The 27,229-nt window shown below is 43.7% G+C and overlaps 2 protein-coding genes across 5 annotated transcripts in view; one reads left to right on the top strand and one right to left on the bottom strand.

Moving 5' to 3' along the window:
- Positions 1 to 25,244, bottom strand: LOC134225015 (protein O-mannosyl-transferase TMTC4). Its single transcript, XM_062704753.1, has 5 exons — positions 25,079 to 25,244; positions 24,514 to 25,012; positions 23,808 to 23,905; positions 22,711 to 23,748; positions 1 to 478 (listed from the first exon to the last, which is right to left on the bottom strand). Exons 1-5 carry the CDS (start codon positions 25,130 to 25,132, stop codon positions 41 to 43), a joined length of 2,127 nt encoding a protein of 708 aa, XP_062560737.1. The 5' UTR covers positions 25,133 to 25,244; the 3' UTR covers positions 1 to 40.
- LOC134225014 (uncharacterized) overlaps positions 1 to 27,229 on the top strand; it is a 111,499-nt gene that overhangs the window by 2,793 nt on the left and 81,477 nt on the right. For 2 of the 4 annotated variants that reach the window (XM_062704750.1, XM_062704749.1), the window contains one exon: positions 23,968 to 24,240. In XM_062704750.1, coding sequence (XP_062560734.1) covers positions 23,968 to 24,034 — 67 coding nt within the window. In that variant the 3' untranslated portion in view covers positions 24,035 to 24,240. Of the gene's footprint in view, positions 1 to 23,967; positions 24,241 to 27,229 lie in introns of those variants that run through there. The other 2 variants (XM_062704752.1, XM_062704751.1) reach the window with 2 other exon arrangements.

The raw sequence follows: 27,229 nt of genomic DNA, 5'->3' as shown, positions 1-27,229 counted from the left end.
TGGAATGTTAAAACTTTTGAGTATATTTGAGTGTCAAAATTTAATTGCTTGTTTTCTGGCGAGAGGCCAGCAGTTTGGAGAGGTTATTTCGAGCCATCTCCGAGTGTGGGTTGATCTTCAACGCTTTCCGATACATCCGTTCGGCCTGGTCTAGTTTTCGCCAACGGTGGTACAGAACTCCCATGTTCTGCAGGTACTTCTCCTCGTCGGGATGCCTTGCGATCAGATCGCTGTAGATGTGTTCTGCATCCAGAAAGTTTCCCAATTTGGCCAGTGCGATGGCTCGGGCCGCCAGCAGATTCGGGTTGTTTGGTAGATGCTTGAGGCCGCGAGCAGTTACTTCGAGTACCTGCTCGTTCATGTTGGCATTGTCGTAAACGTTAATCATGTTGTTCCAAGCTTTTACATGCTTGGGGTCTTGGCGTACGGTTTCGTTCCAGGTCGCTAGGGCTAGGGTGTGGTTTCCCATATCGTTGTACTGAAATTGAGAAAAACCAGGGTTAACTGGGGTCACTACATGCGATTCAGTTAGTCTCCGAAACAATTTGATACAACGTGCTTTTCTGGATAATACTGAATACAGAATTTGGAAAACATGAAAGGCTTCAACAATCGCGGAAGCATTTTCACACGATCTAGCCAGCCAATGAGTATATACTTTGTGGATGACACAAATAGGGGAAAGTGGGGCAAGATCGCCATATGGGCCAAGACAGCCAACGTTGATTATAACCAGCGATGTTAGAAAATCGCTTCTAGCGACCAACGAACATGTACACAGCTTATGTGAGATCTATTAGCATCATCGTCAGTAAGCGATGCTTTTGCGCTCTCCACCCTTATTCGTGCGGAGCGTTTCGGGTAGTGAGCTACCATGATCTCAAGAGAGCAAGATACACGTAAATCGGTGTCGTCTACACTCACAGTTTGTAACTCACGCGATTCGACGTTTATTGCGAGAGCACGCAAAAAGCCGTTACTCTCAATGTGTACAGTTGTAGACATCAAGTTAATCGGAACATGTACAAATTACGATCAAATGGAATCGAATCACGATCATTGCTGCAATGATCGTGATTCTTCCTTTCAAATCGGACATGTGTTTTCGCTAGGGGCTGCCCGTTTACATGCGGAACGGCATGTTCTTATGTTTTTTACGGTGCAAATAGAAGGAAACACGTAGGCACGCGTCGAAAATACGCGGGCATAAAAACTCGCCGGTGGAATTCAGGGTGCACGTCCGCGTGGCTCCTGCGTATAGTCTTTAACAGCATAAACTGACATTTAAAAAATTCAAACATCCTTCTATTAGTTGCATTAACTAAATGACGGTTGTTAAAATAGTGAAACATAGAGAGTACATTTCCCGATACTTTTCTTATTAAAAAAAAAAAGAAAAATATTAAAAACATAGTTTTCAATTCCCTCCAAGACTGCGAAGCCAAATACTTCCCGAATAATCCTAAATTTAGGTTAGAAATACTGCTTGTTCCGGGAAATCACGGGATTTTTTTTTGTTATAAAAAGCAAAACTAAGTCCTGATAAGGGATTTATTTAATAGCAAAAATTCGTTGCTGAAAACAATTGAAATGTTAGTGAGTTAGGTGCAATTTTGTTTTCGAGACGTACACAATAGTTTGCATTGGGCTTTAAACGAATCACACTATATGTCACAAATCGCAACACCAGCATACAGCAATGTCAAATAATTCAATTCCCAGTTTTCATTCAAAAGTTATTACGAGGCCTTCCCCTTTAAAAAATTAAATTTGTAGCAATTGTTTAATCGATTCAAGTCTTATGAGGAATATATTTGTTCAAGAATATTAACATCCATTTTTAGTAGCATAATTTTGCTTTTCATAGCCTTTTTTAAGAAATAAGTTACTTCTCTAGGTTTCATATCGCTTTTATAACACACTTCAAGTTTTTACCAATTTCGTTGCCAGGATTGAAGCAGAGGCGACATTTCAATGGATCATGTATCCATCTTTTCTTCAAAATCTAAAAATCGAGATTGCACCACATTTTTTCCTGAAATTAGAAAATTTTTGTTCCTCCATAAATGTGCCTCTATGCGCAAAAAGATGATTATTTTCAGCACCAGTATTAATTTTATTGAGTTTTTGGACTACGGAACCCAGTAATTTCAACAGCAAAATTGTCATTACCGAGATTTCGGCATGAACTAAAAGGTCAAATAAATATGAACATAACTGAGTTAGTCAGTAAATGAGGATTTATTTTTTGGAAACCAGTGACTGGACAGTATATTCAATCAATGTTCATTTGCATAAAATAGAAGTATAAAATAATAAAGACTTTGACAGTTTTTGATTGATAGAGATTGAATGAAAAAAAAATCTCTCACTTATTATCATCATCACTTACGATATGTAGCATAATATGAAAAATGTTTAGTACGATAACTCAGGAAAATTTGGCTATACCGTGCTGTGCCCTTATTCCAATCAGCGCCTAATTCCGTTCACGCAAGACAAAATGATAAATAATAAAGAGTTTTCGTTTAAAAACAACAGAAAAATATCCTTGTACTTTTCTATGGTTATGTATGCATGAAATGAAATGAAAACCAGCGTCATTTTTAGCGATTAATAGTGAAAATTTAAACAACATTTGTTGGTCGTCACTACGAGCGCCATTTTGACTGTTTTCTTTAACCCACTTGCTAAGAACGTCTGTCATAATATTTAAGCATTTTTAAGTGAAAATTTGCCCTGGATTTCAAACACAGCAGCATAACAAATCAAAACAGGTAACATTATAGCGTATTACCAAATTGTTGCCTGTATTTCCCCGATAGAAAATGTTGAAAAGTGAAAAATATCTTGACCGGAATAAGGGTACATCTAAATCTACTCGTTCCTTATTCCGTTCATTGGGTTTGGAGGATGGATTCCGCAAATTTCCGTGTTTGAGAATAAAATCTATGAGCAAGAAAAAATACATCGTATTATAAATTCAGTAGAAAACCGAATTATAGCCGCTATTGAAATTGGATTTTTCTCACAATCCAGTGGCGTAGCCAGGGGGGTGGTTTTGGGCATAAACCCCCCCCCAGAGACATCATTTTTAGAAGAAATTTTTTTTCCGAGAAAAAAAAATGTTCGGAAAACCCCCCCCAGACCAATTTTCTGGCTACGCCACTGTCACAATCCATACGTTAAACCTAATTTCGGAAGTGGTGCGCTGTATAGCACATCACCAAATGAAAACAGCGCACCACTTCCGAAGTTAGGTTTAACGTATGGATTGTGAGAAAAATCCAATTTCGATAGCGGCTAAAATTCGGTTTTGCACTGAATTGATAATACATGTAGCCGTATGAATGGTGAACATTTGAAATTCTATCCCGCAAGCAGGCAAACCGAAAGGAATTCCGTTAACGACTCTACTCGAAAAGGTTATGGGACCTTTTTCAACTCGTGCCGGGAAAATACAGTTTTTTTCAGTTAATGATTTAATGATGATTTATAAAGTGGATTCTGGACAATGTTAAGAAAGGGTTTCCGGAGAATACGGACAGTTTTAAACAGCACAATCCATAATTGCGGCGTTCTTGTTTGAAAGCTTTATCCGGAAAATTTTGGCGAATTGCTATAAAAAAAACACTGCCCTCTCTGAGCTGCAAATAAGGTTATGTTTTACCGAAATCCGTAAATACTTTGTAGAAGTAGGGTTATCCGGTACTTAAAAGAACCGTAACTTTAAAGAATATTCAATTTGAACGAAACAGTGGTACGAACAATTCCAAACAAACAGAGACATTGTTTTGGAATGTTCAGGTCAAAATTAAAGGCCTCGTATCCAGGCTCTAGTCAAAACTACGTTGAGGATAAGGTGTAAAACTCCGACTAGGAAACGTATCTGTCCTTTTCTGTGATACCTAATGCAACTGAGCAGCTAGCATCAATGTTCATGTTGAATATATCTCGAATGGTAAGTGAAACAAACGAAAAAACAGTCAACTTGACTATACTAAGGAAATATCATCCATTGTATTTTAAATTTGGAAGGAAATTACATTTTAAGTTTTTTATTTGCAGTATTATAATAAATGAAAAGATGGATTTGTGAGAAAAATGATGCCTGGTATTAGCATCTTCAAGAAATCAAATGTTTTCGGGTGATTGGAATTAGGAACACGAATGAACGGAATTAGGAACAATGCCATTTCAGATGATTGGAATTAGGACCACATAATTGGTCAATTTTGTTTTCACTAGTGGAGCCTAAGTCTATGAATGCATCCCAACATATTTTATTTTCAATTATATATAGAAAATGACACTATGTAGTGAAATTGCAGCTTCAAAATACTAAACGGCTATTTTTTAGAGCTTTTAGACATAGCGCATTGTCTTAGGTGAACGGAATAAGGGCACAGCACGGTACTCCATGATAATTTATTTTGAAAATTTGCGAAGGCAGAGGGCATCGATGCATTTCAACTTGTTTTACACAGCTATGCGATCTGTGGCTGAGTTTTGCAAAACACAAAAACGTTCACTTTTGGAAACGCAGGTCCACAATTTACAAAATAATGTTTAGCTCAACGGGTAAGACATAAGCAACAAAACAAGAGCGAGAAGCTCTACAACCGCGTTTAGTATTTTCAAAAGGCTGGTCGGCCAATTTTAATTTTTTACCGGTGACGCTGTATAAATTTCTACCGACTTTTTGTGCCGTTCAGCATTTTATGGATTTAATTATTCATTCAGCAAAAATAAATAAAAGTCAAAATAATCAACAGAATTTGTTACCGAGACTCGGGAATTTATTACTGACAAACGTTGTTGGTCTACTATACTAACAAACTGTAATTTCAGTAAAAAAGAAATTTTCCAGTTGGAGCTCGGCCTACAAAATACCGAACATTGAAATGCTGGTTAAGCGTATACCGTGCGGGACCGAAATCCGTACAGCACCGAAATCCGTTCACCTCATGAGATATCAATAAATTAAAGGAGGATTAAGGTAATTAATGAAGGAATAATTAATCTTATCCTGTTCAGACACTTGACAGTAAGCTTCTAGGGCATAGAATTGGAAAAAAAGGCTTTGAATTTAAATCAACAAAAATCAAAAACAAATCTCCACCCATCAAACACGGAGTTTGTGCCGCCATTTTGTTTTTGGGTAGAGCATAATTGCACCAAAAGTAACTGTGTTTTAATTGCTAATTGCAAATCATTACATAAGATAAGCGGAATACAAATGGAAGGGATCGCTTCTCAAGGTGCGTATCGAACTATTTACAGTGGTAGTTTAGTCAATCAGACTAAATATTTAGTGAAGAAATAGCTGTACGGATTTTGATCCTTTGATTCGAAATCCGTCCGCGGTGGACGGATTTCGAGTCAGGAGTAGTTGATTTAATTCATTATTTTATCATGTTTTTCGGAGTTTTTAATGAGTAAATGTGTAAATTAAGAACACGAAGTGCCCATTCCGTTCGAGCTCATTACGCTATAAAACTTACCCTCTTGATCTTAATAATACATTTTTAACAATGATAGGTCCCAACCTGTTAAAACCATTATTTTTCCTTCGAATATTTGTAAAAATATTTGAAAAACACGGGAAAAAATCTGCTAGAACATACCTATCGGAAAACAATTCTCGGATAATTCGAGTAAAGCTAAGCTAAAAAGAATCCCAAATCCCAATTAGCATCGCACCTAGTTCACACTTAAATTGAAAGCTACTCAGGAAGAATTTTGCTTTCAAATTTTAAAGACATTGCTTCTTCTCACGTCAATAGTTTGAAGATTTTAAAAAATATCTAACTATCGAAGTTTTCGGAACTACAGGAAATTTCGCTGCAATAATAAATAAAATGGGAACAAAGTACACATAATGTTAAATAATTAATTGAGGAGCTTCAATCTACATTCTTTATTTTATTTATCATCAAACTAAGGCCGGAGTGGCCTGTGCTGCACATAAAAGACTTCTCCATTCAGCTCGGTTCATGGCTGCACTTCGCCAACCACGCAGTCTGCGGAGGGTCCGCAAGTCGTCCTCCACCTGATCGATCCACCTTGCCCGCTGTGCACCTCGCCTTCTTGTTCCCGTCGGATCGTTGTCGAGAACCATTTTCACCGGATTACTGTCCGACATTCTGGCTACATGCCCGGCCCACCGCAGTCTTCCGATTTTCGCGGTGTGAACGATGGATGGTTCTCCCAACAGCTGATGCAACTCGTGGTTCATTCGCCTCCTCCACGTACCGTCCGCCATCTGCAACCCACCATAGATGGTACGCAACACTTTCCTTTCGAAAACTCCCAGTGCGCGTTGGTCCTCCACGAGCATCGTCCAGGTCTCGTGTCCGTAGAGAACTACCGGTCTTATAAGCGTTTTGTAGATAGTCAGTTTGGTACGGCGGCGAACTCTATTCGATCGAAGCGTCTTGCGGAGTCCAAAGTACGTACGATTTCCAGCCACTATGCGTCTCCGAATTTCTCTGCTGGTATCGTTATCGGCGGTCACCAGTGAGCCCAAGTACACGAATTCTTCAACCACCTCGATTTCGTCACCACCGATAGAAACTCGTGGTGGGTGGCTCACATTGACCTCTCTTGAGCCTCTTCCTATCATGTACTTCGTCTTCGACGTGTTGATGACTAGTCCAATCCGTTTAGCTTCGCTTTTCAGTCTGATGTAGGCTTCCTCCATCCTCTCAAAGTTACGTGCCATGATATCAATGTCGTCGGCGAAACCAAATAACTGGACGGACTTCGTGAAAATCGTACCACTCGTGTCAATCCCTGCCCTTCGTATTACTCCTCCAAAGCGATGTTGAATAGCAGACACGAAAGACCATCACCTTGCCGTAACCCTCTACGGGTTTCGAAGGGACTCGAGAATGCCCCTGAAACTCGAACTACGCACATCACCCGATCCATCGTCGCCTTGATCAACCGTATCAGTTTATCCGGAAATCCGTTTTCGTGCATTAGCTGCCATAGCTGGTCCCGATCGATTGTATCATATGCGGCTTTGAAGTCGATAAATAGATGATGTGTGGGCACGTTGTATTCGCGGCATTTCTGCAATACCTGACGTATGGCGAACACCTGGTCTGTGGTAGAGCGTTCACCCATAAATCCCGCCTGGTACTGCCCCACAAACTCTCTTGCAATTGGTGTTAGTCGACGGCATAAAATTTGGGAGAGTACCTTGTAGGCGGCGTTCAGCAATGTGATTGCGCGGTAGTTGCTACAATCCAGCTTATCGCCCTTTCTGTAGATGGGACACACGACACCTTCCATCCACTCCTGCGGCAGAACCTCATCCTCCCAAACCTTGGTAATCACCCAATGCAGCGCTCTAGCCAGTGCTTCACCACCGTGTTTAAACAGCTCTCCTGGTAGTTGGTCTACTCCAGGGGCTTTGTTGTTTTCAGCCGGCCGATCTCGTCCTGGATTTCCTGGAGATTCGGAGCCGGAAGTCGCATGTCTTGCGTCGTGCTTCTAGGTTCATTGCCACCGTTGTCTGCCATATCGCCATTCAGGTGCTCTTCGTAGTGCTGCTGCCACCTTTGGATCACCTCACGCTCGTTCGTAAGAAGGTTCCCGTTTATGTCCTTACACATATCGGGCTGTGGCACGTGGCCCTTACGTGAACGGTTCAACTTCTCATAGAACTTTCGTGCGTTATTAGCGCGGTACAGTTCCTCCGTCTCTTCACGGTCTCGATCTTCCTGCTGGCGCTTTTTCCTCCGGAAAATCGAGTTTTGTCTGTTCCGCGCCCGTTTGTATCGTGCCTCGTTCGCCCTCGTGCGGTGTTGCAGCAATCTCGCCCATGCTGCATTCTTCTCCTCAAATAACTGCTCACATTCGCCGTCATACCAGTCGTTTCTCTGATCCGGAGCCACCGTGCCTAGTGCAGCGGTTGCGGTGCTTCCAATGGTGGATCGAATATCTCTCCAGCCATCTTCAAGAGATGCTGCGCCTAGCTGCTCTTCCGTTGGGAGTGCCACTTCCAGCTGCTGCGCGTAGTCTTGGACTAGTCTACCGTCTTGTAGCCGCCCAATGTTAAGCCGCGGCGGACGACTCCGACGCGTGTTGATCACCGTCGAGAGTTTTGAGCGCAGACATACTGCGACGAGGTAGTGGTCGGATTCAATATTCGCACTGCGGTAAGTGCGTACGTTCGTGATGTCGGAGAAGAATTTACCGTCGATTAGAACGTGGTCGATTTGGTTTTCCGTTACTTGATTAGGTGATTTCCATGTGGCCTTGTGGATATTCTTACGGGGGAAGAAAGTGCTTCGGACTACCATTCCGCGGGAGGCTGCAAAGTTTATGCATCGTTGGCCGTTGTCGTTCGATACGGTATGCAGACTATCAGGTCCGATGACCGGTCTATACATTTCCTCCCTTCCTACCTGAGCGTTCATGTCACCGATGACGATTTTGACGTCCCGCAGTGGGCATCCATCGTATGTCTGCTCCAGCTGCGCATAGAACGCTTCTTTCTCGTCGTCGGGTCTCCCTTCGTGTGGGCTGTGCACGTTGATGATGCTATAGTTGAAGAATCGGCCTTTTATCCTCAGCTTGCACATCCTTGCGTTGATTGGCTGCCACCCAATCACGCGTTGGCGCATCTTTTCCAGCACTATGAAGCCGGTTCCCAGCTCGTTGGTGGTGCCACAGCTTTGGTAGAAGGTAGCCGCTCGATGCCCGCTTTTCCACACTTTCTGTCCTGTCCAGCAGATTTCCTGCAGCGCTACGACATCGAAGTTGCGGGGATGTAATTCATCGTAGATTATCCTATCGCAACCTGCGAAGCCTAGCGACTTGCAGTTCCATGTTCCAAGCATCCAATCGTGATCCTTTATTCGTCGCCTAGGTCGTTGCCGATTGTATCGAGTCGTATTATCTTCTATGTCGTTCGTAATAGTTGTTTTTAAAGGCGGCTTATTGGGCCTGCGCAAACCTCCTGTCTCGTCGGAGGGCCGTCGTGTCAGGGCTGTTTAGCGTCCCACCTAACACCAGGACTTGGGCTTGTGCGCTTTGAGCGGCACACGGTCGCTTTGGCGGAGCCTACTTGCGGATACATGCAGCTTTTTATAGAGGTTTAACAGGGCCCACTGTCAAACCCCACCACATCCTAGGCAGGCGCCACAACTCGCAGATGGCCTGGGAGGGATCGTCAAGCCCTTGGACATAGTCCCTGCTGCCCGCAAAAAATCTACATTCTACAATGCACATAATTAAGCAAGCGCGCTCAACGTCCCGCGTGTAGTCATGCAAAGCAAACAGAAAGACACTCACGCTCTAGGGGCAAATATTTGTCACGATTCGTTCGTAGGTAGAACGGCTAGAGTAACTCATTTCTCAGAGCAAGACTCAATCTTGCAATATTTTGTAATGTGCGAGTGTCCAAGGTAATAACACGCAATCGGGAAAGATGGGAACTCAATGCTGTTCGTAAATTGTACAGATCGCGATCTGTACAGTTTAGGATAAACGTCGAATCGGATCATGTTCGTCCGATTTCCATCGCTGATTATAACTTTTTTTTTCAGACATTTATTTAAAAGGCCCAAATGTTTAATTAAAAACTCCACGGAACCGCAAATCTTTTGAAATATTATTATAATCGGTTGTAGGTCATTTGGCCTAAAGTCGTTTGGCCTAATGACGTTTGGCATAAGGCCGTTTGGCCTAATGGTCATTTGGCCTAAAGTCGTTTGGCCTAATGGTTGTTTGGCCTAATGGTTGTTTGGCCTAATGGTCGTTTGGCATAATTTGAAAAACGTAAATTATTCTTTCTAGTAAAATATGTGAAAATGTTAATATTTTATTCAATGCTACATCTGGAAATCCACATTACTATTATTGGTGTATAAAAACATTATCTGATAGTCATCGTCAGTCACATACGAAAAATATATGCAAAAGTTTTTGGTCGTATTTTCGCCGTCTTACATCCGATTTCGGGTATTGTTAGATCGATCCAAAGAATTTGAGTAGATCTTACACTGTAGGTATTTTAAACTAACAATTTCCATTTTTTATGTACTAAAATATTACATTAGGATACTCATTTGTTTTATTATTATGTTGTAAAAATATGTTGATTTTTCTCTAAGTTGAGCCCACAAAATTTCGAAATGAAAAGTGAAATGGAACCCAATTTTAATCATCTTTGAGGGGCATTGATAATTTTCGGCGGAAATTTTTTGTTTTATTTTCAAAATCAAAATATTTACTCAAGTGCATAACTTCATCGGCTACAAGTTTATTATTATTATTATTTTCTTTATTAGGGAGACAACTGGCGGCCAAAAGTTTGGGTTCACCCACTATGTATATGGTAAACTGGCCATAAGTTTGGGTTCACTCTTCTGATAAGCGTTTTAATTCAATTTTAGCCGAATATTGTTTGAAGTACAGTTGTTCTGTTTTGAAACTCACTTTCTTTAATGTATATTTTGCCTGAAAAAAATATTTTGGATGAACATTTTGATTTTTAAAAATAAAACAAAATGTTTCCGCCGAAAAATCATCAATTTCCCTCAAAGATGATTAAAATTGTGGATAGAAGTATCAGTCAGTAGCCTGCCGTGGTGTAGAGAGGGAACTCTAGTATTGTGTTATTCTTCGTGAGGGGGTTCCCTTGCTCTAACAACAAAATCAACATAGTTTTACAACATAAATATAAGAAGAATGGGTATCTTAATGTAAAAAAGGGTCACAGTGTGGCTAGCGTCACAAAAAGTGTAGAAATGTTAAAGTATCATAAGAAAACAAAAACCATTCAATTTTGGCAACATAAATGTTCTGAACGTGATGCCAAAATCGAATGGGGTTTGTTTTACAGTTTTGACATTGTATAGGAAACATACAATCTTTACTATATGGTTGACACCTTCTTTAAAGCATGTGCTGTTCTTTCGAGTTTTACTGCATGTTGCTTTGGTATATGACAAGGATTTTCCAAAAATGTTGATGCCTTTTTTAAAGCATGATCAGTTCTTTCAAGTTATAATGTTTTCATATGTCGACATTATCACATTATCAAAACATATCTAATTCATTGTTTTCTATACCTTCCTTTTTATAGATTCCTGGTTTTATTGTATTGTAAAAGTGATTTGCAATATTTTAACGTTAGTTTGTATTTCGCTTTTTGATCACATGCACATGGCTTTATTTTGCACCTACAAAAATAATTTCATATAACAATATATTTCAATCGTTTACGCCTTTTATGTACCTATTATGCCAAACGACCATTAGGCCAAACGACCATTAGGCCAAATGACTTTAGGCCAAACGACCTTATGCCAAACGGCATTAGGCCAAATGACTTTAGGCCAAACGTGGCACAATCTTATAATCTAATATTCTATTCAAAATCAGAAAATTCAATTACCGCTGAATTTTCTTCCTAGGGCGGGAACTAGAAATGCCGCCGGAAGACGCAAACTGGGCTCTTCGTTGGTTCGCCTGAAGGTCGCCATCTGTCTGTCACATCTTCCGAGTCAGTCAAGTAACCGACTGACGGTATCCGTTTTGCTTCATCTTCCACTTTACTTGCTTTATCTTCCCATTGGCGTTCGTTCTCAAGATCTTCTCTTGAAAACAGGTCCAAGTGTTCCGTAGCTGCTTTATCCATTGGTTTCACAAAGTTTTCTTCCACCAGATCTACAATGATTTCCTCAGCGTATTCTGAGTTTTGAAGCTACAATTCCAGATACAATCCCAGCATACGAACTCGGATGGGATTGGATTTTAGGCTTGTCTTTCCCACGATTTCCAAAGGGTCGTTGTAGGCAAGAATTCTTCCGATGACCTGCAGCCCGACAAAGAAAACACACATCCTGAAGACCGTCGTAATATAGTCTTCTTTTACGGCCACCGAAATTAAGCGATGGCAGTATTTTCTTTTTCAGGTCAATGTATACACCACGCACACCAATGTACATATGCTCCAAGCCAGTTTTCGTGGGAAATTTTTCCCTTGTTAAACATTCCACATTCCCAAATCGCCCAAGTGCCATCGACAAGCTTTTATTACTTGTCTCTGTCGACAAGTCGAAGACACGTATGTATTTCATATTGCTACCTGTGATTGACATCCGTACCTCTACCGATTTTCCCGTAGGGTAATGAAATTGTTTTGGCTCCGTATTTTTCTTAAACGAATGCTCCATTGCTTCCTGAGAGATGACCTTAATGAAAACCGATCGTTCATGTGCCGTTCTGTAGGCCGCTTCCATGTCCGTCAAGTTGGTATCCAACTGTTTCTGAAAGTTCCCAATCTTCGTCCATGTTGGACGCGAACTAGCCGCTGGAAATTGGAATCGAACAGTAAACAGTCGAACGAATTTCGGTCAATTTCTAGAACGGCTTAACACAATCTGAGAAAGCGCGGAACTTATTGAAGAAATCACTTTTTGTGAGGTCTGTCATTCTGGTGTGGTTGATTTTTGTCAAGCGTTTACAATGTTTCTTAAGCGCAGATAGCTCAGTATGCTGGTACTGCCTGCGAGTGTCTTTTCGTAGACGGATCAGGTCTTTACTCGGGTAAGAAGGGAGAAAATGTACAGATCAGTGATCGTACCGCGCTAATACAGTGAACGTTCGCTAATTGTTTTTTTTCTAGTTGGGGCGAAACCCAATTAAAAGGCAGCTAAACGTCAGAGGGATGGCCATCAGTATCACCTACTTTGCACGAAAGAATATCCGAAAGCACACCTGGAGATACCTAAATGGTGAAACTTGCAACCAGATAGACCATGTTCTGGTGCAGCGGTTCTCAACCTGGGGTACATGTACCCCTGGGGGTACCTTCGCTGGGCCCAGGGGGTACCTCGGACAAAAATGCGTAATGGCGGATGAATTACATTTTTTATCAAAACTTATTGATAAAGTTTTGATAATTTTGTTTTTTATTTTATTTAAAAACTTTGTCTCGTACGTGATATGCGCGATTAGTAAATCATGGCCTATTGAATCCTGCCCTCCACAACCAGTACAATGAATGAGCATGACAAAAGATCAAAAGGGCAAAACCTCGAACGAACAAATTTTAAAAATCTTCTGTGCAATCTACCTGATCAAAACAGAATGTTGAATAATATGTTAAGAATATAATTCTTGATTAATATCTAGCGAGTACAGATTTGGATGCCTCCATTCAAAAAGCTTGAACGCTCCCTTTAGGAGGCTCAGATTTGTTCCTTCAAGAGACTGTGAAGCGTCCATTCAAGATACTCCTATATGCCTCCTTAAAGTGGATAAGAAGCCGCCGTTCAAGAGGCTCGGAAGGCTTAAAAGTGTTGATTCAAGATACTCCGAAGCCTCCTTTCGGGGGCTCAAAAGCTGTCATTCAATAGGCACGGAAGAATCCTTTCCAGAATCTTGGAAGCCTTCTTTCAAGAGCTCGAAAACCTCCCATCAAGATGCTTGGAATTTGGAAGCCTCCTTTCAAATGGCTCGGAAGCCTTCCATAAAATGGCTCGGAAGCCTTCCATAAAATGGCTCGTAAGGTGTTTCAAGAGGCTCGGAAGCCTCCTTTCAAGAGGCTCGGAAGCCTCCTTTCAAGAGGCTCGGAAGCCTCCTTTCAAGAGGCTCGGAAGCCTCCTTTCAAGAGGCTCGGAAGCCTCCTTTCAAGAGGCTCGGAAGCCTCCTTTCAAGAGGCTCAGAAGCGTCCCTTTCAAGAGGCTCGGAAGCCTCCTTTCAAGAGGCTCGGAAGCCTCCTTTCAAGAGGCTCGGAAGCCTCCTTTCAAGAGGCTCAGAAGCCTCCTTTCAAGAGGCTCAGAGCCTCCTTTCAAGAGGCTCAGAAGCCTCCTTTCAAGAGGCCTGGAAGCCTCCTTTCAAGAGGCTCAGAAGCCTCCTTTCAAGAGGCCTGGAAGCCTCCTTTCAAGAGGCTCAGAGCCTCCTTTCAAGAGGCTCAGGCCTCCTTTCAAGAGGCTCAAGCCTCCTTTCAAGAGGCCTGGAAGCCTCCTTCAAGAGGCTCAGAGCCTCCTTTCAAGAGGCTCAGGCCTCCTTTCAAGAGGCCTCAGAAGCCTCCTTTCAAGAGGCTCAGAAGCCTCCTTTCAAGAGGCTCAGAAGCCTCCTTTCAAGAGGCTCAGAAGCCTCCTTTCAAGAGGCTCAGAAGCCTCCTTTCAAGAGGCCTGGAAGCCTCCTTTCAAGAGGCTCAGGAAGCCTCCTTTCAAGAGGCCTCAGAAGCCTCCTTTCAAGAGGCCTCAGAGCCTCCTTTCAAGAGGCTCAGAAGCCTCCTTTCAAGAGGGCTCAGAGCCTCCTTTCAAGAAGCTCAGAAGCCTCCTTTCAAGCTCAGGCCTCCTTTCAAGAGGCTCAGAGCCTCCTTTCAAGGCTCGGAAGCCTCCTTTCAAGAGGCTCAGAGCCTCCTTTCAAGAGGCTCAGGCCTCCTTTCAAGAGGCCTGGAAGCCTCCTTTCAAGAGGCTCAGAGCCTCCTTTCAAGAGGGTCGGAAGCCTCCTTTCAAGAGGTCAGAAGCCTCCTTTCAAGAGGGTCAGGAAGCCTCCTTTCAAGAGGGTCGGAAGCCTCCTTTCAAGAGGGTCAGGAAGCCTCCTTTCAAGAGGCTCAGAAGCCTCCTTTCAAGAGGCTCGGAAGCCTCCTTTCAAGAGGCTCAGAGCCTCCTTTCAAGAGGCTCAGAAGCCTCCTTTCAAGAGGCTCAGGCCTCCTTTCAAGGCTCAAGCCTCCTTTCAAGAGGCTCCGGAAGCCTTCTTTCAAGAGGCCTGGAAGCCTACTTTCAAGAGGCTCAGGAAGCCTACTTTCAAGAGGCCTGGAAGTCTCCTTTCAAGAGGCTCAGAGCCTCCTGTCAAGAGGCTCAGAAGCCTCCTGTCAAGAGGCTCAGGAAGCCTCCTGTCAAGAGGCTCAGAAGCCTCCTGTCAAGAGGCCTGGAAGCCTCCTGTCAAGAGGCTCAGAAGCCTCCTGTCAAGAGGCCTGGAAGCCTCCTGTCAAGAGGCTCAGGCCTCCTGTCAAGAGGCTCAGAAGCCTCCTGTCAAGAGGCTCAGGCCTCCTGTCAAGAGGCTCAGAAGCCTACTGTCAAGAGGCTCAAGCCTCCTGTCAAGAGGCTCAGAAGCCTCCTGTCAAGAGGCTCAGGCCTCCTGTCAAGAGGCTCAGAAGCCTCCTGTCAAGAGGCTCAGGAGCCTCCTGTCAAGAGGCTCGGAAGCCTCCTGTCAAGAGGCTCGGAAGCCTCCTGTCAAGAGGCTCGGAAGCCTCCTGTCAAGAGGCTCGGAAGCCTCCTGTCAAGAGGCTTGGAAGCCTCCTGTCAAGAGGCTTGGAAGCCTCCTTTCAAGAGGCTTGAAAGCCTCCTGTCAAGAGGCTTGAAAGCCTCCTGTCAAGAGGCTTGAAAGCCTCCTGTCAAGAGGCTTGGAAGCCTCCTGTCAAGAGGCTTGGAAGCCTCCTGTCAAGAGGCTTGGAAGCCTCCTGTCAAGAGGCTTGGAAGCCTTTTGTCAAGAAACTTGGAAGCCTCCTTTCAAGAGGCTTGGAAGTCTACTACCCTCGAAGGGGTTTAGAAGACTTCTTTCAAGAGGCTTGGAACCCTCTCTTCGAGGCTTGGAAGCATACTTTCAAGCAGCTCAAAGGCGTCCTTTCAAGATGCTGGAAAGCCTCTTTTTAAGTGGCTCATAAACCACCTTTTAAGCGACTCGGAAGCCTTTCTTCAAGAGGCTCGGAAGGTTCTCTCGGAAGAGGCGCGGAATCCTAGTTTCAAAAGGCTCGGAAGCCTGCAATAGTTAAAAAAAGCTCTGTAAGATGCTCGATGTATGAACTTCAATTGAAATGGGAAGTTTCAAACAAAATTAAAATTTCAGAAAAGTTTATGGAGAGCCATAATTCCGTTAGTTTTCAGGTCCATTTTTCATATATCTTAAGAGTTACGATTATTTTCATTTACAGCAAAAAAAACATAGGGGGTACCTCAAATAATGCAAAAGTTCAAAGGGGTACCTCTCAAGAAAAAGGTTGAGAACCGCTGTTCTGGTGGATGGGCGCCATTTCTCGGATGTTATCAATGTGCGGACATTCAGAGGTCCGAACATTGACTCTGATCACTACCTCGTTGTCAGTAAAATTCGATGACGGTTGGCAACTGTATCGAACGAAAGATCACAGCGAACGATACGTTACAATATCCAGCGATTGTCGGCGGAAGGAGTATCGGCTGAGTACCGCCAGAAGCTCGACGAACGGATAAGTGCAATCAACGTTAGCGACAACATTAACGATCTATGGGAGTCGATCCATGGAGCGGTGAGCACAACAGCACGAGAAGTGGTAGGCACTGCACAGAGGCGACCCAGGACGGGTTGGTTCGATGTGGAGTGTCAGAGAGTGACAGACGAGAAGAACGTTGCCAGAAGCCGGATGTTGGTGTCAGGTACCCGATCGAATAGAGATCGGTACAAGGAAGCAAGAGCAGCCGAAAAACGAACCCACCGCAGGAAGAAAAAAGTACTAAGAACAAGTTATTAGTGAGGCGCAGGAAAAATGGAGCAGAACGATATGCGGAGGTTTTATGAGTCTGTCAATGGCGTGCGGAGAAAGACAGCGCCATCTCCCGTCATGTGCAACGACCAACAAGGGAATTTGCTGACAGATAAAACTGAAGTGGCTGCCAGGTGGAAGCAACACTTCGAGACTTTGTTGAATGGAGGAAGTGACGGTGCATCGGTGAACAGAATAAATATTAGCGACGATGGACAAGCTGTGGAGTCACCTACACTAGATGAGGTTAAAAAGCTGTCAAAGAGCTGAAAACAATAAGGCTGCAGGAAGGACCAGCTCCCAGCTGAACTTCTCAAACATGACAGTAAGCAGCTTTGTGAAGTTTCGCGCCATATTATGGCAAAATTGGGGGAGGTATAGGAGCTGACTGCTGGCAGGTTGGACGGCCTCATTTGCCCACTTTTTAAGAAATAGCCCAGACTGGAGTGCACCTATTACCGAGGAATAAACCCTCCCGAATTCGGCGTTCGCTAATCCTCCACAATTAGCGAACGGCATTCGCTAGTTGGGGTGAGGTCGTGCACCAATTAGCGAACGATCACTGTACCAATGTTTGGGAGGATGAGGTTCTGCCTCTGGAGTGGATGTAAGTTGTCATGTGTCCCAAAAAGGGCGATAGTCTGGCGGCGACCTAGGCGACGAATAAAGGATCACGATTGAAACATGGAACTGCAAGTCGCTAGGCTTCGCAGGTTGCGACAGGATAATCTACGATGAATTACATCCCCGCAACTTCAACGTCGTAGCGCCGCAGGAAATCTGCTGGACAGGACAGACAGTGTGGAAAAGCGGGCATCGAGAGGCTACCTTCTACCAAAGCTGTGGCACCACCAACGAGCTGGGAACCGGCTTCATAGTGCTGGGAAAGATACGCCAACGCGTGATTGTGTGGCAGCCAATCAACGCAGGAATGTGCAAGCTGAAGATAAAAGGCCGTTTCTTCAACTATAGCATCATCAACGTGACTGCCCAAACGAAGGGAGACCTGACTAAGAGAAATAAGCGTTCTATGTACAGCTTGGGCAGACATACGATGGATGCCAACTGCGGGACGTCAAAATCATCAACGGCGACATGAATGCTCAGGTAGGCAGAGAGGAAATGTATAGACCGGTCATAGGACCGGATAGTCTTCATACTGTATCGAACAACGGCCAACGATGCATAAACTTTGCAACCTCCCGCGGAATGGTAGTCCGAAGCACTTTCTACCCCCCCAAGAATATCCACTAGGCCACATGGAAATCACCTAATCAAGTAACGGAAAACCAAATCGACCACGTTCTAATCGACGGTAAATTCTTCTCCGACATCACGAACGTACGCACTTACCGCAGTGCGAATATTGAATCCGACTACTACCTTGTGGCTCCGGATCAGAGAAACGACTGGTATGACGGCGAATGTGAGTAGTTAGTTGAGGAGAAGAATGCAGCATGGGCGTGATTGCTGCAGCACCGCACGAGGGCGGACTAGGCACGATACAAATGGGCGCGGAGGAAAAAGCGCCAGCAGGAAGATCGAGACCGTGAAGAGATGGAGGAAATGTACAGCGCTAAAAACGCACGAAAGATCTATGAGAAGTTGAACCGTTCACGTAAGGGCCACGTGCCACAGCCAGACATGTGTAAGGACATAAACAGGAACTTTCTTACAAACGAGCGTGAGGTGATCCAAAGGTGGCGGCAGCACTACGAAGAGAACCTGAATGGCGATATGGCAGACAACGGTGGCGGTATGGTAATGAACCTAGGAGCACGCGCGCAGGACATGCGACTGCCGGCTCCGAATCTCCAGGAAATCCAGGAGGAGATCGGCAGGCTGAAAAACAACAAAGCCCCTGGAGTAGACCAACTACCAGGAGAGCTGTTTAAACACGGTGGTGAGGCACTGACTAGAGCGCACTGGGTGATTACCAAGGTTTGGGAGGATGAGGTTCTGCCGCAGGAATGGATGGAAGGTGTCGTGTGTCCCATCTACAAAAAGGGCGATAAGCTGGATTGTAGCAACTACCGCGCAATCACATTGCTGAACGCCGCCTACAAGGTACTCTCCCAAATTTTATGCCGTCGACTAGCACCAACTGCAAGGGAGTTCGTGGGGCAGTACCAGGCGGGTTTTATGGGCGAACGCTCCACCACGGACCAGGTGTTCGCCATTCGCCAAGTACTGCAGAAATGCCGCGAATACAACGTGCCCACACATCATCTATTCATCGACTTCAAAGCCGCATATGATACAATCGATCGGGACCAGCTATGGCAGCTAATGCACGAACACGGTTTTCCGGATAAACTGACACGATTGATCAAAGCGACGATGGATCGGGTGATGTGCGTAGTTCGAGTTTCAGGGCATTCTCGAGTCCCTTCGAAACCCGCAGAGGGCTACGGCAAGGTGATGGTCTTTCGTGTTTGCTATTCAACATCGCTTTGGAAGGGGTAATACGAAGAGCAGGGATTAACACGAGTGGTACAATTTTCAATAAGTCCGTCCAGCTATTTGGTTTCGCCGACGACATAGATATTATGGCACGTAACTTTGAGAAGATGGAGGAAGCCTACATCAGACTGAAGAGGGAAGCTAAGCGGATCGGACTAGTCATCAACACGTCGAAGACGAAGTACATGATAGGCAGAGGTTCAAGAGAAGACAATGTGAGCCACCCACCGCGAGTTTGCATCGGTGGTGACTAAATCGAGGTGGTAGAAGAATTTGTGTACTTGGGCTCACTGGTGACTGCCGAAAATGACACCAGCAGAGAAATTCGGAGACGCATAGTGGCTGGAAATCGTACGTACTTTGGACTCCGCAAGACGCTCCGATCGAATAGAGTTCGCCGCCGTACCAAACTGACAATCTACAAAACGCTAATTAGACCGGTAGTCCTCTACGGACACGAGACCTGGACGATGCTCGTGGAGGACCAACGCGCACTTGGAGTTTTCGAAAGGAAAGTGCTGCGTACCATCTATGGTGGGGTGCAGATGGCGGACGGTACGTGGAGGAGGCGAATGAACCACGAATTGCATCAGCTGTTGGCAGTGGCGTAGCCAGAAAATTGGTCTGGGGGGGGTTTTCTGAACATATTTTTTTTTCGAAAAAAAAATTTCTTCTAAAAATTTTGTCTTTGGGGGGGGTTTTATGCCCAAAACCACCCCCCTGGCTACGCCACTGGCTGTTGGGATAACCATCCATCGTTCACACGCGAAAATCGGACGACTGCGGTGGGCCGGGCACGTAGCCAGAATGTCGGACAGTAACCCGGTGATAATGGTTCTCGACAACGATCCGACGGGCACAAGAAGGCGAGGTGCGCAGCGGGCAAGGTGGATCGATCAGGTGGAAGATGACTTGCGGACCCTCCGTAGACTGCGTGGTTGGCGACGTGTAGCCATGGACCGAGCCGAATGGAGAAGACTCTTATATACCGCACAGGCCACTTCGGCCTTAGTCTGAATAAATAAATAATAATCATGCGAAGGCTTCGTGATTGCCAAATTCAACGGCGTCTTCATATGCAGCTGCTATGCACCTCCAAGGTGGACCGTGGAGCAGTTCAGCCAGATATTGGATCAGTTAACCCATAAGCTGATCGGACGAAGGCCGGTAGTCATAGGAGGTGATTTCAATGCCTGGGCCGTGGAATGTGGCAGTCGAGTGACCAACACAAGAGGATATATCCTGCTGGAAGCTAGATGTACGATTATGTAATGAAGGCTCGGTGAGCACATTTCGGAGAGATGGGAGGGAGTCTATGCGTTCAACAATGCTAGCTGGGTAGCTATTGCTGACTCCCTTCACCGATTGAGAGTTCCGGATTACCTGTGCAGGATACTGAAAAGTTATTTTCAGAATATGGTTCTGATACGATACGGATGCTGGTCAAAAGTCGATCGTAGTGTCTGCGGGTGTTCCACAGGGATCGATCCTCGGACCGGTTCTGTGGAATATTATGTACGACGGAGTATTATGCTTCAGTCTCCCGGCCGGTGTGAAAATAGAAGGCTTCGCGGATGACGTAATGCTAGAGGTAACAGGAGACACTCTCGACGAAGTCGAACTGAAGGCTTCATACCCGATTGGCAGAGTGGAGGAATGGCTCAACCTGAGGCGGTTGTCCCTTGCACACCACAAGACGGAAGTCGTGGTGGTGCATAACCGTCATGGGTTGCAGCAAGCAGCGTTAAGAGTAGGGACCTGCACAGTTAACTCCGTGAGGTCTTTTAAACATCTGGGCGTGATGATCGATGATAAGGTTCAATTTTACGAGCCACGTCGATTATGCATATCAGCGGGCTTCATTGGTGATAAAATCTTTATCACGAATGATCTCCAACAGATCGGCGGTGCATAGTCAAGTGCGTAGGTTGATAGCGGGCGTAGCATTGTCTATCATCCGCTATGGCGTACCGGCATGGGTCGTAGCACTAAAGGCCGAGTACAATGTAAAGAAACTGATCAGAGTACACCGGATGATGTGCTTACGTGTCGCGAGCGCATATCGCACCATATCATATAAGGCGGTGTGCGTTATAGCTGGGATGATGCCGATAGACATACTCATAGAGGAAGATGTGGAGTGCTACAACGAAAGGGACTCGGTGCAAGTGCGACGTGTCAAGAGAGCAGCCTCGCTGCTCAAATGGCAAAGAGCATGGGACACCGCAGTCAAAGGTCGTTGGACCCACAGACTGATTCCGGATGTGTCCAGCTGGGTCGATAGAAAACATGGTCAGGTCAATTTCCACCTAACACAGGTGTTGTCTGAACATGATTGCTTTAAAAAATTCCTACACAGGTTTGGCTAACGCAGATTCTGCGGAGTGTCCAGAATGTGTAGGTGAGGTAGAGTCGGCAGAGCATGTGATGTTCGCATGCCCGCGATTCGAGGTAGAACGCAATGCCATGCTGCTTGTTAGCGGTATGGATACAACCCCGGACAACCTCGTCGAGAGGATGTGCCGGGAGGAAGTTATATGGAATGCGGTGAACACAGCATCTCAACAGATTATGTCGAAATTGCAGCGGTGGTGGCGTCTTGAACAAAACCAACGAATGCAGTAAGGGCACCTGTGATGCAGTGAACACTTTGCTCACCCCGACAACCAACATGTCGTGGGTATGAAGTATAGAGGTCATTGCGGTTCATGCGCGGTGGTTGTTGTCGGGGAGCTCGTCTCCAACGTGATTATGGTACGGATCGCTAGATTACTATCATAGCTTGCGATCGACGGGTGGTGAGGTTACCACCCTTGAAGTCGATGTGTATTAACGTCAAGTGCGTTAGCATAGGCGTGAGTGTTCTCAATAGTCCACCCTGATGTATTGCTTAATTGCGGCCGGGGTACGGACTGGCGAAAGGGTTTTGGTTTTAGTGGGTCGGGTAAGAGTTACATGACATACCCATCCCCACACTACCTGTGTTAACCTCCTGATGTGTTTGGATGCAGATTCCCGTTTACCCTTGCTCAAAAAAAACATCCAACTCATCAAGACAAATCATTTTAATTATGGTCTTGCGATGATGTTTGTAAGAAAACAAGAAAATGAAATCATCTTTATCTATATACCTATGTATTCTGTTTTCTGGGGAACGATACATTCTGGGAAATGGTTTTCTGGGGAACGGTTTATTCTGGGGATTGATATGTCTACCATTTTCCTCAAGGATGAATACTGTCCATGATCGCATATTTGTAACATTTGTATTTTGGTTGATTTTGTAAATCGTTTGTCAATTCTCCACATAAAATCAATCATATCCAGCTAACCATAGATAAGGAAGATAGTAAAGCCTATTTTACTGTTGTGGGATTAGATGCAGTAAATTGAGCTTTCTGAACGATTCACAGGCTTTTTACCAAATGAACAAAAATGCGAGTGTTACAAATATGTGATCATGGGCAGATTCCATCCTATTGAAATTTTTGAAAAAAGTCGTGGGAGAGGAAAAATTAAGCAAAAAAGAAGCTGATACATAGGAAGAATGACGGCTTTGGCAGGTTTTGTTCTATTATTGTCAGGGGGTTTTTTATGACTGAGGCTCAAATTTGGCCTGAACATTCTTTGCACATCAAAGTATATTGTGGGCAAATTTCATAAAGTTTGGTCGACAAAAACCCCCCTGCCAATAATAGAACAAAACCTGCCAAAGCCGTCTTTCCCCCTACATGGATCATTTTCATACTTACCAAATTTCCCAAATTGAACATACAATTGGGATAGTGCTTTTTGGTCTTCATCGCCCGGTGATAGCTGACCAGCGCCTCCTTGTGGTTCTTCAACGCTGCGTGCACAATTCCCAGATTCATCCACGCCGTGTGGAAATCCTCATGATACTTAATGGCCTTCTGCAGGTGTCTCAAAGCCCGGCGGTAATCTTTCGCGTCGCTGTACAAATTGCCCAAATTCATGTGAGCCACCTCGTATTCTGGATAAAGATCCAGCGCCTGATGGTAAAACTTGAAGGCAGTTGCCTTATCGCCTTGATCCGTGGCCAATTTGGCAATATTGTAGTGCACTTTGGCATTGTTCGGAACCACGCGTAGCCCCGAACGAAATAGACTATGCTCGGTGGCCCACTCCGCTGAGCGTTGGACAGTTCTTAAAACAAATGTTATGATAAGCAGTAGAAATCCAGTTCCGATCGCTATTCTAACCCATCGTATGTCTAACTTCTCATACAATTTAGTAAATCCGTACGAAACGAGATAGCAAAATCCGAGCGAAGGAATGTAGAGAACCCGTTCAGCAATCACAAATCCCACCCGAATGATTCCCGAAGCTGGTAAAAATGGAATGATCATCAGTGCGAGTCCTGTCAGTGCACGAGGTTGGTGGCGGCTGCGGACTAGGAGCGCCACCAGGAAGACGTAGAATATCACAATGAACGTGACGCGGTAGTCACGAAACGATTTAACCAGCGGAATCGATTCCAGCGCCCAGTCAAAGCTAAGCCAATCGGGGCACAGAAGGAGCCATAGATTTAGACAGTACAGGTAGTTCTGCGAGAGAAACTTGGTGGGACCGTGGCTAAACGCTACAATGTTGTCCTTGTCGCGGAATTGGGGGGACGCGAAATTTTGGACGCTTAGACGGGCGTAGATTAGGACGCATGTTAACGTGAATAGGATGCTGGTTCTGATGATGAGCGGTTTGTTGCTGAGGAATGTATGAATGGGATGTTTGAGATTGATATGTTTCAAGATATCGATAATGGCGCAGGTTGCCTGAAACGATGGATATTGTTCAATGACAATTCAAAAGATTTAATATGTAAAAAACAAACCAATATAGTAATTCCAGTTTCCTTGCATAATACTGATGTTGCGGTTAAAATAAATACTGTGGTTAAAACTACTACATGTTCAACAAGAGTTGCTCGATCTGAAAAAATAATAATAATGAAGAGACAAGTTTTATTGACCAACTTTTTTTTTTAATTTCAGGTTGTCTAAAACCAATTTTGGTGCCTTCCATGTTCCTGCAAATCTTTTTGTTGTTAATCAGCACTAAAGGCTATTGTTTTGTAAATGACTTTAGGTAAGTGACATTTAATTATCTTTATGGGGTTTACCTTAATTTAATTGATTATAAGGAGAGCTTTCTGGTGGAATATAATCTTGATACAATTTTCTACCTACGAGGCTCAAAATTGCGACAAATCGTAGTCTTAAGACTGAGTTATTAAAATTTTATGTAAATAAAATGAATAATTCTAATTTAAACTTATTTTTTAAATATCACCATAATTAATTATTCCCACTGAAAATTACTGAAAAAACTACTCTATGAGACTATAACATATGATGTAGCTTGAAGTCTGAATACTGAATAGACTATTACGAATCCTACTGATCTACTGTCGTGACATTTTATACAATGTTTCAAAACTTGATATCCATATAATATGTGGGAGATTTTATTGGGTAAACGATTGAATGTAGGCAACGAGCAAAAAGCATACCAAATTATTAAATATCCAACAAACTCACCTTTGAGCAATCTCCCGTAAATCATCACAGCCAGCACAAATCCCACGGTGGCCAGCAGTTCTGCTCGGCCTACAATTCCGGATACTGCTTCCGTATGAATCGGATGTACCACAAACAGTACAGCAGCCCAGTACTCCATCCTCCATTGCTTCCCAAAACGTCTTCGCCTCCTCCAACTGACCACTTGAAAGAACCGTGGCAACAGCACCCCAATCAATGTGTGTAGCATCCAGTTGGTGGTCTTCATCTGGGTTGCGTCCAATCCGAACAGACGGACCTCTTGCTGGAAGGTCAGTACCGTCAGCGGACGGAAAGACTTATGGCTGTTCTTGTCCGTCAGATTTGCACCCCAAAAGTCGTGCTGCATCAGTGTCTGCCAGGTGGTGTTGCAGTTGGTGACGTCCACATTCTTGACCACGGCCACCGAATCATCGAACACGAACTGACCTCGGCGGGTGAAGAAGTAGCACAACGAGGACAGCAAAACCAGCAGGGAATACTTGTTGCGAGAGGTAGCGATTAGTTTCGGTACCATTTTTTTCAATGAGAAATAATGAATAGTTACCTGTAAAAAAGACGTCACTCTCGAGGGAAGCTGTGCAACTGGGTTAAAATACATTTTTATAAAATCTACATGTTAAATCCGGTAAAATCATTAAAATGCTTTTGCTTATGTTGGAAAATGTTTAAAAAGATACAATGAAGCAACACACAAACAATTAATTTGACAGCTCGATATCAATCTGTTTTTGTTTACGTCGTGACAGTGGAGCCAGAAGTTTTTGTGGTGGCTTCGCATTTGTGACACAGATATCAGACAGATGATTTTTTTTTTAAATAAAAATTATTTTATAAACTTTGCTGGCGTTTGATCAAAATATATTTTAGTTACTAGATAAAGATTGTCGCTATCGTCGCTGTCCGGAACATCTTTTGCTGGCGAGGATGGGGGATCTAAATGTCAATGAAGGAAAAATATATACGATTTGACAGTTACACGTAAAAAAAATTAATGTTATTTATTATTAAGATTTCTAATACTTATTTGCCAAAGCAGGCGCTTAATGATATGTATAAGAAAAAACTTATACATCGCATTAATCACATAGGGTTTGTTCAAATATTACGTAACGCGAAAAACGTCATTTTTCAGAACCCTCCACCCCCTCGTAACAATCTGTAACAATTTTCAGAACTACCGCACCCCTATGCGTAAAGCCCCAAACGCAATACAACGGAACGGCGACGGAAAATTTGACAGTTAGCCCATATATTTTCTGTCAAATTTGCCGTTTCCGTCGCCGTTCCGTTGTATTGCGTTTGGGGCTTAACGCGTAACAAATAGATTTAGGAAAAAAAGGTAGGCGTTACAATAAATTATTATATGCATTGTATATTTTATTCTACTTTAAAGAAAATATACATTTTTTAACATTTTTATTATTTTTTCTCTATGTAATTAATTTGTTACGTATCAATATTTCGAAGGACACCCACTTCCCATATTTTGTGTAACAAATCGTAACAAAAATCAAAAAACCCCCCACCCCCTATTGCGTTACGTAATATTTGAACAGACTCATACATTCTAAAACTTATACTTTTCATTAACTTATGAATGTTATTAGCTTTTTGATATGGGATCATTCATTAGGTGGCATAATGAAGAGTATAAGTATTTTCGAATGGTTTTTTGCCATAACATATAAGGTTTTTTTTACGTGTAGGTACCACACATGTTTCGGACAGCAGAACAAAGGGAAGCGAATCGACAATCTTTATCTGGTAACTAAAATATCTTTTGTCTGATCATCTTACTCTTTGAAACGCATACAAAACCGTTAATTTGTATGTGCTTGAAAGAGAAATATGATTAGACTTTAGCAAGCTATACTGCCGTGAATCTGTTCCATTTTTTTCTGGGTTTCCTATTCATATGGGACAAATAAGCGATTCACGGCAGTAAATTCTGCAATGATTCTAATTCATATTGGCATTACATTCCTCGCTAAGACATTGCCGTCTCGCGGCTTCATTCACTTCCACAATTATTAACTCAATACCAAATTTTCAAAACGACTTAGGCCGATACAAATATTTTATATAATTTATTATAAATTTATTTTATGTCACCCCTCCAAATTATTTTTTCATTGATTTTTATTTGTTTTAATTTTATGCATCACTGTTTTTATCTTGGTACGAAATATATCACGAGAAGTGGTAGGCACTGCACAGAGACGACCCAGGACGGGTTGGTTCGATGTGGAGTGTCAGAGAGTGACAGAGGAGAAGAACGTTGCCAGAAGCCGGATGTTGGTGTCAGGTACCCGATCGAATAGAAATCGGTACAAGGAAGCAAGAGCAGCCGAAAAACGAACCCACCGCAGGAAGTAAAAGAGTATGAAGAACAAGTTATTAGTGAGGTGCAGAATGATATGCGGAGGTTTTATGAGACTGTCAATGGCGTGCGGGGAGAGACAGCGTCATCTCCCGTCATGTGCAACGACCAAGAAGGAAATTTGCTGACAGATAAAACCGAAGTGGCTGCCAGGTGGAAGCAACACTTCGAGACTTTGTTGAATGGAGGAAGTGACGGTGCATCGGTGAACAGAATAAAAATTAGCGACGATGGACAAGCTGTGGAGTCACCTACACTAGATGAGGTTAAAAAAGCTGTCAAAGAGCTGAAAAACAATAAGGCTGCGGGGAAGGA

This window comes from Armigeres subalbatus, chromosome 3 (assembly GCF_024139115.2).
Source record: "Armigeres subalbatus isolate Guangzhou_Male chromosome 3, GZ_Asu_2, whole genome shotgun sequence".
NCBI classification, from domain to species: domain Eukaryota; kingdom Metazoa; phylum Arthropoda; class Insecta; order Diptera; family Culicidae; genus Armigeres; species Armigeres subalbatus.
Note: the sequence above shows the minus strand (reverse complement) of the source record. Positions and strands in the feature narration are given on the sequence as shown.